This window comes from Rutidosis leptorrhynchoides, chromosome 2 (assembly GCF_046630445.1).
Source record: "Rutidosis leptorrhynchoides isolate AG116_Rl617_1_P2 chromosome 2, CSIRO_AGI_Rlap_v1, whole genome shotgun sequence".
Classification (NCBI taxonomy): domain Eukaryota; kingdom Viridiplantae; phylum Streptophyta; class Magnoliopsida; order Asterales; family Asteraceae; genus Rutidosis; species Rutidosis leptorrhynchoides.
Genome location: NC_092334.1, coordinates 90,254,645 through 90,266,588, shown reverse-complemented (window position 1 = coordinate 90,266,588; position 11,944 = coordinate 90,254,645). Strand labels below are relative to the sequence as shown.

Genomic DNA, 11,944 nt, shown 5'->3' with positions numbered 1-11,944 from the left:
GTCCACAGCAAAATATAATTCGAATTTCTGGCCCACTAACATAAACGAACAAGACCCAAAGCTAGTAACTCATTAGTCCAATATATTACAATCCATTTTCAACCCCAATTGGCCCATGTAGTATATTAAATAACAAAAGGGTTTGTGGTTTCTTTTGTTGCCTGTCATTGTCTCAACCTAACACCGTAACCATCATTATATCCGATTAAAAAAATATAAGTGGGGTTGTTGGCTTAATATATGTCTGCTAAGAAAAAAAAATGCTAAAGTAGTTATGCATGATAACATCGGAGAGTACAATCCATTATTTAACGACTTGTTTTGTTTTATGATTTAGTGGTGGTGGTTTGGTTGGGGTGGTAACCAGCTGTAAAGACAGCCGCAATGAAGGGTGATCGATGGTGGATATATGGTGGTAGTGGCGATGTAGTGATGGAGGTTTGGAGACGTTTGAAGGGTGGTTATTAGGCCTGAACGTCTGAGTTTATTTTACATCTCAACCGGTTAAAATGACTTAAAACTAAAAGGTCTTAACGAAAAGGAAATCGTTCAAGCAGGTACAGATCATCAGAAGTGTATAAGATTTCATAAATCGCTATGTAATCTTTTTATTTCTTGCAAGTTTAATCATTACTTGTAACATTATACAGTAGTGTTTATGAACACCTTTAGTGATTATGGTGGTGAAAGGGTCTGAGTGGTACGATTTATGGTGGTTGATGGGTGATCTCGTTTGAAAAATGAAGAAGAAATAGAAACCCTAGTGTAGCAATAGCAGCGAAAAACAAAAGGTGCAAATGGTGATCTAGTTAGTGATGATCATGGGTGGTTATCGGTTTGTGGGTTTGGTGATGGTAGGTTTCGAGCGAAGCAAGGAACTAAAACTTTGATCATTGAACCGAAATATAAATGCTCGGTTAGTTTTTATTTTGGGTTGTAGTATTTTAATAGGAAACATATTGGGTTGATGATGGTGATCGATATGAGATTGTTTTGGGTTTTGGTTTCTCATGGTAACGAAAACAGTAACAACGAAAATGGTGGTGATTAGTTGTGAGTGATGGTTTGGATGATCAAACGAAGAAAAGGTGATCGGTGGTTCATGGTATTCTTTGAATGTGTAAAACAGTGGTCAAAGTGAGAAAGGATGATGAGGTGACGAGTTTCTCAAATGGGAGTTGCCATGGGTAACTAAGAGAAGATTGAATTGGTTATGGTTGATATTATAAGCCATATACATACATATATAGAGATATGATATAATAACATAAATTAATTAATAATAGAATAAAATAATGATTCTAATTATGAAGAGAACGTGCACAATTCACTAAACCAATCATCTCTGCCGACACTTATTCTCGGATAATAATTCGTACCCCGTTGCTAATCAGTGACGGATAAAAGTATTCGGAAAAATCCCATATTTTTAAATTAAATAGTTTTATTTATTTTGGTCATTATGGTATAAAATTTGATCATTAATTTATTAAATAAAAATTACATCAACTGTCCCTCTCAATTCTAGGTAAAATGTGAAAAGTGTTCAAATTTAATAATTAGCTCCTAAATACATTTTTAATAAGTCTATAATCTATATAACTCATTTTCAGATCACCGTTTATTTTAAAATAATATAAGTTTGAATTTAACTTGTGTAATACCCATCGAATGGCGATTGAGGGTTACTGTCGTTTACTAAATAGATTCGAAATCACAAAATATATATTCTCATACTTTATTTATATGTATAGATATGTTGTAAATAATAATTATCATAGTATCATATTTTTATTTTATTTTACATAATTAATTTTAATACAACAACATATAATATTAAAAGTAAATTTTCAAATTATTATATTTATATATACATATATATTTAAATACACACAAATCTATTTACAATATTCTGTTCGTGAATCGTCGAGTACAGTCAAAGGGTAATTGATAAAAGAAATTTCTAAAATTTTTGAGACTTAACATTACAGACTTTGCTTATCGTGTCGGAAACATATAAAGATTAAGTTTAAATTTAGTCAGAAATTTTCGGGTCGTCACAGTACCTACCCGTTAAAGAAATTTCGTCCCGAAATTTGATTGGGAAGGTCATGGGTGGCATTAAGTATGTTTTCATAACGCATATGAATTGATAAATAGAATTTATCATCGTTAGTAATATGGAATAAATAAATCGTTTAGGTGAAGAGTACGAGTGAAGCTATCACAAAAGAGTGAAATGAGAGAAATAAAGTTTTGTCATATCTTTTGACGCAAATAGGGTTGATTTCCGGAGTTTAAGGGATTTAGATGAAATCTTCGAAATCTACAAGATTTGGTTCTTCAGCGAATAAGGAAATTAAGATCTCTATAATTAAATACAGTGATCTGCCTCGATTACTCTGTCTGATATTTCCATTATAAATTAACCTTTTTCCATTCCATTATTTTTACCACTCCTATACTCAATTCCCAATTTCAAAAGAATGTGAAAATGCTTAATCCAGTTCTGATCATTGTCCTTATCCTGACTATCGCAACAATCATTCTCCTTTTCCAAAATTTACCGGAGAAATCTGTTTACTTCTACTTCGCCCTTGGGGTTATAGTATTTTTAATTCTCCCGTGTCTTTATGTTGCGATAAACATTGATATACACGGTTTTTAATTCTCCCGTGTCTTTAGTCGGAAATTTTCGGGTCGTCACAAATCAACTCCTTCCTTTTGTTGAAAGTCTTTGACCACCGGCCGATCCTTGTACCTTTTCTTGTCATCAAACTCATTATTGATTCGATACACCCATTTGTTTCGCAATGTCCTTTTATCATGAGGTAATTTTACTAGTGACCAAGTTTCATTCTTCTCAAGTGGCCCCATCTCTTCTTTCATGACGAGTTTCAATTGTATGAATTCTTTCAATTTAGACATGCGTCGTGTCTAAATTCAATTCCAATTCTGTCGGAATCTCATTGAATTCCGTGAGCCAAACGGGCCTTATAGTTTCATATTTGGTGATATAACTAAAATAGCAAGATTACAACAGCTAACACTTCTAAAATAGAGGGACCTTGTGTGAAAATTAGAAAATGTATGGCGTGGTAGAATTTAACAGTAGGATAAAGGACTGCCGTAGTGCTGTATAAGAAATCATAACAAACAAACACGCATAGTAGTTTCATTTCCGGCGCTCAAATCATTTTTAGGGCACCGATTAACACACACAAAAACACGCACTATCCCGTATAAATTTCTAAACTACCAATTGGACAAAACTACAATCAAAACAGTTTATTTTGATACTAAATAATATATGGAGATGGAACTGCTTCGAACGAATTTATCTAGGGTTCGTATTCCGGAACCTACGAATCGAATATACAAGCAAGAATGCTGTATCAGTTTTGATACACCGGTATGTTTCAGTTCGTTTACTATCTCTAGGGTTTATAATGATATATGCATGTTTTTGTTTTCTACTTATTCATTGAATCACCAGGAGAAAGTGTGCAGTGTTTAACTTGTTGATTGTGTTTGATTCGTATTGTTTTGTATGCGTATGTTAAGCTTAATTGTTTTCGAATGCTTGCAAGTGTTATGGATGCTAGAATCTGGATAGATGTTTTGTTTGAATGATGTATATGCATTGATGATGTGTGAAATATGGCTTATGAAAGTAGATGGAATGTCAATTTATATCATTTTACACTGCTAGGGTTTAGTGTGATTGTATCATGGTTTCGAATAAGTGCATAATGATGTCGTATGACATGTCATCATTCGTATAATTGAATTCAAAAGCTGTAGGTTCTCTTTACGATTCAATGTTTGTTATTGGGTTGCAAACTTAATTAGCGAATTTGCTAAATATGACGAAGTTATAAAGTTACTTCTCATTGTTACTAATTGTTCTTGAAAGTTAAATTAGCTTTCTTGACTCTAATCGTCTGAGTAATCTGTATATTTTCTAGAATGAATTTTGTACCTTATTGTTAGTAGTAACAAAGTCACATTTACTGATATGTATTTTTTGAAGTATTTCCTAATTTTTAATCAGTTGTATAACCTTCTGTTGTGTGATGTTCTTTATACCGTTGTTTCCGGTATTCTTATAGCACGTGTTTATTTTGCTTTAGAAATCCGAAGGTGGATTGTTTGTGGATCTGAACACGTTTCTTGCATTTGGGAAGGATTACGTTGGTTGGAATTTTGATAAAACTGGTAATGCAGTTTATTTGCATATCAAACAAACAAAGAAGCCAATTCCTGAAGATAGACCTTTGAAGAAACCTACTCTCTTGGCTATTGGTAATTGAGCTTAAATATAATTTTTAAATGAATTGTTCAATGAACTTCCATTGTTAATATTTGTTTATGGCTTGTATTGTTAGGTATCGATGGAGGATTCGATAACCAAGAACCTGAATATGATGAAACTTACAGCATAGTAATTTTGCCAGACTACACAAGTTTTCCTTTTCCATCAGTGGCCTTGCCTGAGAAGGTTTTAATTTTAACTATTTATATTTGCGAGATCTTTAGATTGTGTATAGTTACTAAATGGCTAGTTGCTTCTAGGTACGACTAGCAGTTGATGCAGTTCTAATTGCAGAGGGTGCTGAACGAAAGGAGCAAGTTGCATCTTGGACAGCTGATAAGAAAATGGTCAGTCAACATGCGTTGACTCTGAAACAGATAAATAATGATGTCATAATTCCTCCTCTTGGATGGAAATGTGCCAAGTGTGAAAAGACTGAAAATTTATGGTTGAACTTAACTGACGGAATGATTTTGTGCGGGCGGAAATTATGGGATGGGAGTGGCGGTAATAATCATGCTATTGAGCATTACAATGAAACTCATTATCCTCTTGCAGTAAAATTGGGGACGATAACTTCTGATCTCGAAGGAGCAGGTAACACCTCTTTGTTTAAGTAATTTCTGATTTGTTTATGAATTTTTTATTTTTATTCAGATATAATTATGAGTTCCATATTTTGGCAGCTCAGACGTGTTTTCTTACCCGGAGGATGATAGTGTGACCGATCCTCTTTTGGCGGATCATCTAGCTTTTTTTGGTATTGATTTTTCCTCCTTGCAAAAGGTATGTATCACACTGTACATGGTAATAAGTGGGATTTTCTATGCTTTTTTACATTTTTTGAATCTTATCATATGAACTAGTTTATTTAGACCGCATGTTTTTATTGGATGAAATCTGATACTCTAGTTTTGGTTTATGATAAATCCTCAAATTTTGAAACTATGGTCAGGCGTTGATTACAACTTATAATCATGGTAAGTGGCGGAGCCATTTGGACCTTTATGGGTGCAAGTGACCGTGACCCCAGTAAAAAGGAAAGTAATGTTACTAACTGATATATATATATATATATATATATATATATATATATATATATATATATATATATATATATATATATATATATATATATATATATATATATATATATATATATATATATATATATATATATAGGGGCAGGATCAATGGGGAAGTAACCAATCGGGGGGAAGCGGAGGGAAGCAATTTTTTTTTTTTTCGTTTTTTTGGAATTTTTTTTTCCGGCATCAAGATCACACGAAATTATGAACATTTAGAAGAGACACTTCGTGATGAATGTCATTATTTAGGCGGGAAAACGATCGAAAAAAATAACATTCAAGATAATATTGTTCGTGAAGAATATGAACGTTTTTTTTCATGTTTTGAGAAGTAAAATTTAGCCGGAATAAACCCAAAACACCAAACCCTAAACCCTAAACCCTAAACTCTAAACCGTTCGTGTTAAAAACTCAATCTAAATCCTAAATCTAAACCCTAAACCCTAAATTTCTAAACCCTAATATCTAAACCCTATAAACCCTAATATCTAAACCCTAATATCTAAACCCCAATAGCTAAAACCTCAACATACGCTCGAAAAACACGATAATTGTTATATATTACTTCTTCGAGCGTTTTCCCTCCAAAATAAAAACATTTATCACAAAGTGTCTCTACTAAATGTTCATATTTTCATCTCATCTATAATGTTCGTGAACAAAGTTTTTTCAAAAAACGAAAAAAAAAAAGAAAAAGTTTTTGCTTCCCCCGCTTCCCCCCGATTGGTTACTTCCCCATTGATCCTGCCCCTATATATATATTATATATATATATATATATATATATATATATATATATATATATATATATATATAGGGGCAGGATCAATGGGGAAGTAACCAATCGGGGGGAAGCAAAAAAATTTTTTTTTTTTTCGTTTTTTTTTGAAATTTTTTTTTCCGGCATCAAGATCACACGAAAATATGAACATTTAGAAGAGACACTTCGTGATGAATGTTATCATTTAGGCGGGAAAACGATCGACAAAAATAACATTCAAGATAATATTGTTCGTGAAGAATATGAACGTTTTTTTTCCATGTTTTGTGAAGTAAAATTTAGCCCGATTTAGAGTTTAGGGTTTAGGGTTTAGGGTTTGGTGTTTTGGGTTTATTCCATAAACCCAAAACACCAAACCCTAAACCCTAAACCCTAAACTCTAAACCGTTCGTGTTAAAAACTCAATCTAAATCCTAAATCTAAACCCTAAACCCTAAATTTCTAAACCCTATAAACCCTAATATCTAAACCCTAATATCTAAACCCCAATAGCTAAAACCTCAAAATACGCTCGAAAAACACGATAATTGTTATATATTACTTCTTCGAGCGTTTTCCCACCAAAATAAAAACATTTATCACAAAGTGTCTCTACTAAATGTTCATATTTTCATCTCATCTATAATGTGTTCGTTAACAAAGTTTTTTCAAAAAACGAAAAAAAAAAAGTTTTTGCTTCCCCCCGCTTCCCCCCGAATGGTTACTTCCCTCTTGATCCTACCACTATATATATATATATATATATATATATATATATATATATATATATATATATATATATATATATATATATATATATATATTGCACCTAAACCATTGAAGTATAGTACATGTGACCCATTTAGTCTTTGTGTTATCAATAAAATAACTTTAAAATTTTATAAAAATCAGTTTTTTATTAAGTCACTTGTAACTTTTTTTGTGTTTTGAGTATTTGTACATATTTATACATTTTGCAAATGCGTTATTATTTATTTTTATAGAAATTAGTGTATTATTATATATATATATATATATATATATATATATATATATATATATATATATATATATATATATATATATATATATATATATTATATTATGTGACACCAATGACTTAAATTATTGCCTTTGCCTCTTTGGGTTATGTAGAAATGGTTGTAGTGAAAATACATATGACATAATGTCATGCGTTTTCCTTGGTGTTTCAGTATCTTCAATACTTACGTCCAAGGTTGTAAAACTCGCGACTCGGGGAGAACTCGGCAGGAGGTTTTTGAGGAGTTCTTGGCCACTCGGGGAGAACTCGGGGGATAATTCGGATGTTGACTGTCGTTGACTTTTTAGGTTTTTAATATATATTATATATATTTAAGTTTATAATAATGATTTATTAACTTATATAGCCCATATATGTTAGTCTCATCCCATTTATTAATATTTTTAACTCTTTCTCCCTCAACTTTTTATTCCTTAACTCGAATTCCGGCCATTAACTTCACTTTCAACATCAAATTTCATTTTCTAGCCCCTAAGAATATGAAAAAGGTGAGAAACAAAAGAAAAATGAAAATTTTGCAGGTTTGACTGGCGTTGACCAAGGTTGACCGAGTTTGTGGCCGATTTCTCGTTTACTCCATTCTGCCGATTTCTCCCCGAGTACTTGGCCGAGTCGGCCGAGTTTTGCAACCATGACGTCAGCTCTTAGTCGATTGTAGCATTTATATATATGTTATCTGATACACTCGTAAGGCATTTTGTCTGCAAAAAAGTTCACATTAAATTGATTGTTCAAGGTTTGATAAGAGTATGCTAATATTAAATGGTTATATGGTTCAAAAATGACACAAATTTCTGAATGTAAACTTTTCAGACCGAAATGACAACAGCCGAAAAGGAACTTGACCAGAACACCAACTTCGACTGGAATCGGATTCAAGAAAGTGGAAAGGAAGTTGAACCAATATTTGGACCTGGGTATACAGGACTTACTAATCTTGGTAACAGGTATTTTGGTTCTTTTCTAAGATTTTTTATTGTAAAAACTTTGGTCATTTGTACTAATGTTTCATTCTTCCCTTTTGTCTCTTGCAGTTGCTATTTGGCTGCAACAATGCAAGTTATCTTTTCAACTCATTCATTTTGTTCACGGTCAGGGTGCCTCTAGCTTTACAACAAGCTTCATAATTTCTATTTTCTACATCATTCATATCATCCTTTACTCACCTTTTCCAGGTACTACGAGAACCAAAGTTTGAAATCAGCTTTTGATATTGCTCCTGCTGATCCGACGGTAGACCTGAATATGCAACTGTAAGTTATTAATGCATAAATAGTGTGCTAACTGCTAACAAATAATCTGTAATACAATTGAACAAGAAAGAACTATCTCAGTTATACACAATGGCCAATAAACTAGATGTATCAAAGTTTGTGAGAGATATAACATCATTTCTGATATACTTTCTTTGTTTGCAGAACAAAGCTTGCTAATGGTCTTCTTTCTGGTAAATATTCTGTTCCGGCCGTGCAGGTATGTTGAGGATTACAACTTAGTTTCTATTTTCTATCTTTACTCTTTTATCATGCTTTAACTATCACTTATATATTTTCCAGAATGATGCTGCTGCAAATGCTGTTGAGTCTTGTATTGTAAGTTTATGTCTAAGTTTCTGCTTGTAGTTTCACGTGTTTTCTTGTGTTTCCTGATGTACTTAACTGCTTTGAATCTTTTGTAAATCTTGTTTCTACTAATACACTTTTTCTGTTCCTATTAAAGAAACAAGAAGGTATTCGTCCCAGAATGTTCAAGTCAGTAATTGCAGCTAGTCATCCTGAATTTTCAACCATGCGTCAGCAGGTAACTTAATATTTCAGCAATTACTGTGTTTTCTGTTGCTTCTTTTTTTGTTGGTGTATGATATTTGAAACTATATCATATGTAGGATGCACTAGAGTTTTTCCTGCATTTGATTGACCAAGTTGAGCGAATCAATACTGGTAACCCTGAATCGGATCCCGCAAGGAGCCTCAAGTTTGGTATAGAAGAGCGCCTTCAGTGTCCTTCTGGGAAGGTTGCTTATAATAAGAGAAACGACTACATTCTTTCTTTGAATATTCCACTTGAGAAGGCTACTAACAAAAGTTAGTTATCACTTCTAGTTTACTTCTTACCTGACTCGACAGATTGTATTTAAGTTTATTATTGTTAACTTGTTATATTATAATTATAATATATTTCAGCGGAGCTAGAAGAGTTTCACAAATTGAAAGAGCAGAAAGAGGCAGAGGGAAATAAAATGTATGCCAGATGTCAGACAAAGTTTGGTTTTTGGTGCCCTTTTGTACAATATTTAATAACACACAATTCATGATAATACTTTTACATGCAATAGGTCTTCAGATGAAATTGTACGCCCGAGGGTGCCATTAAGTGTTTGCCTGGATAGCTTTTATCATGCAGAGGAGGTTCAGGGTTTCTATAGCACTGCTTTAAAAGCTAGGACAACTGCAATCAAGTATTTTTTTCCTTCTATTTTCTACATTTTGTTGCTATCTTATAATTCAAACTAGAGGTGGCTATTTTCACCCATTTACTTACTAATCGTTTGATTCGGGCTGGAAGATGCAATGGGTATTTTTTATGGATAACATCTTATCTGTTTTTTGAAAAAAAGTTAGGTAATAACTGATACATTTCTTCACATATTTGTTACTTATATGTTTTTTTGGTTGTTGTTCTCGCTTGCAAAAGAACTGCTGGTCTGACTTCGTTCCCTGATTATTTGGTGTTGCATATGAGAAAATTTGTTATGGAAGCTGGTTGGGTCCCAAAAAAGCTTGGTATACACTATATCTGTATCTACTTGATTTAAATATTCTGTTTTTATTTTATTAACATGTTTTTGGTTGGATTGTAGATGTCTACATTGATGTTGATGATGTCATCGACATTAGTCACTTGCGCAGCAAAGGTCTCCAGCCTGGTGAAGAATTGTTACCTGAAGATGGTATGTGGTACCCACTAAATATTGTTTCCAATAATCAACCATTTTCAACTCTTCTTTAAACACACTAAATCTAAAATTAATTGCTGATATATTTATTTATTTTATAATATGATGTAGCTTCTGAAAGCGAAGAAGAGTCAACTAAGCTTATGGCTAATGAAGATATCGTATCTCAACTAGCTGTAATGGGATTCTACCATCTTCACTGTCAAAAGGCTGCAATCAATACTTCGAATGCTGGGGTGGAGGAAGCGATGAACTGGATACTTTCGCACATGGATGATCCAGGTTTCACTTTTTATCCTCATCACTTCTCACAGTTACGGTTAAATTATACGACATTTCGATTGGTAATACCCTTTCTCAATCTGTGTACTTGTTAGACATTGATGCTCCTATTCAGGAGGAGTCGAAAAACAATGAGGTGGATCCATCGAAAGTTGCTACACTAGTGTCTTTCGGATTCAATGAAGATGTAGCTCGCAAGGCGTTAAAGGCTTCGGTAATCTATTTTCTTTTGTAATTACATTTTTTTTCTTATCTGTTTGTGTAACGTTCCCTTGTATGTTTACTACAGGGTGGTGAAATTGAGAAAGCCACAGATTGGATTTTTAATTCCACCACTGCATCTGGGCCGTCAGATATGGATGCTACGTCTAGCAGTGCACCTACTCTTGATGCCACATTACCCGATGGGGGTGGAAGTTAGTTCCTTACCCTCTTCATTTTTTTATTTACAGAAAATGCTTAATTGGTTTAGGGCATACATTTTTGTATGAACATGAAATGTGAGGATCAGATAAAAAGAATGTGAATATTTGTGTTATCTTTATTATGATTTTTGTTTTGCAGAATACAGGCTAATTGGGCTGGTGAGTCACATGGGTACGTCGACACTGTGCGGGCATTATGTAGCTCATGTGTACAAAGAAGGAAGGTGGGTGATATTCAACGATGATAAAGTGGGTGTTTCTAAAGACCCTCCAAAAGACATGGCTTACCTCTACTTCTATGAGAGGATTCAAGAATAGAGTTTCTCAATCATATTCTGAAACCATATGACCTGGCTGCCTCTAATGAATATTTTTATATGCTTTTTTCCCGGTTTGCGGGATCATATACTGATGCTTAGCTCATGTCTCTAATTAGAGTAGATATAGATATTGGATTTATATGTTTAACTTTTCGCTCTTTTCCCGGTTTGCGGGATCATATACTGATGCTATAAATGGTTGACAAATCCAAAGGTTGTAAATCGTCATGGACACTCGCACCCTGTGGCTCTTATGTAAAACCCATCAAGCCTACCCTTAAACGTCAGATGTCTGTATAATATCTTTACCGAATATTTCAATATAATGAGAACAAGATTAATCATACTAAGTCAAGAGGTGCAAATTTTTAACACAAAGGGATCTTGAACTTGCACCCATATTTGCAAAAAGGGTTCACATAGCGGATCTTGACTTTTAAGGCATGGGTACTATTCGCCTCAAAGCGCGTTGCTTACAAATCCAATGTCAACACAAAGGGAAATGATTTCCTTCTACCTATCCTCCGAACCACACAAATTTATGGCATGGGTCATGTAATTGCACTAATCCTTGACATGGAATATAATCTCAAATTCTTTTAAAGACTTATCTCTAGTTAATAAAGGTGTTAAGAACCTTGTAAAGTTCCTTGGGAAGCTGGACCCGGTCAAGATCCTAACAAGGAGCACCCAACTACTAAAAGAGTAGTTTTTTTTTTTGTTTTTTTTTTATTA

The 11,944-nt window shown here is 33.3% G+C and overlaps 1 protein-coding gene across 2 annotated transcripts; it reads left to right on the top strand.

Moving 5' to 3' along the window:
• Positions 1-3,174: 3,174 nt before the first annotated feature.
• On the top strand, positions 3,175-11,533 carry LOC139891138 (ubiquitin carboxyl-terminal hydrolase 14-like). Of its 2 annotated transcripts, XM_071874076.1 has the most exons (21): positions 3,175-3,412; positions 4,134-4,305; positions 4,389-4,501; positions 4,576-4,912; positions 5,007-5,101; positions 8,040-8,096; positions 8,148-8,173; positions 8,261-8,317; positions 8,402-8,479; positions 8,645-8,699; positions 8,783-8,818; positions 8,946-9,026; positions 9,112-9,310; positions 9,410-9,467; positions 9,562-9,684; positions 9,921-10,009; positions 10,087-10,176; positions 10,294-10,464; positions 10,560-10,678; positions 10,754-10,880; positions 11,029-11,533. In XM_071874076.1, the coding sequence occupies exons 1-21, from the start codon at positions 3,311-3,313 to the stop codon at positions 11,205-11,207; spliced, it is 2,364 nt and encodes a 787-aa protein (XP_071730177.1). In that variant the 5' UTR covers positions 3,175-3,310; the 3' UTR covers positions 11,208-11,533. The 2 variants fall into 2 exon arrangements, with proteins under 2 accessions (XP_071730177.1, XP_071730176.1); XM_071874075.1 differs by having other exon boundaries at positions 8,040-8,173.
• The last annotated feature ends 411 nt before the right edge of the window (positions 11,534-11,944 follow it).

What these genes read in the sequence shown, in the direction of transcription:
- LOC139891138 (XM_071874075.1), top strand. Translation starts at nt 3,311, where the DNA reads ATGGAGATGGAACTGCTTCGAACGAATTTATCTAGGGTTCGTATTCCG. An exon ending in TGAGAAGGCTACTAACAAAA is followed by an intron (nt 9,311 to 9,409) that starts GTTAGTTATCAC and finishes AATATATTTCAG; the next exon opens with CGGAGCTAGAAGAGTTTCAC. An exon ending in AGAATTGTTACCTGAAGATG is followed by an intron (nt 10,177 to 10,293) that starts GTATGTGGTACC and finishes AATATGATGTAG; the next exon opens with CTTCTGAAAGCGAAGAAGAG.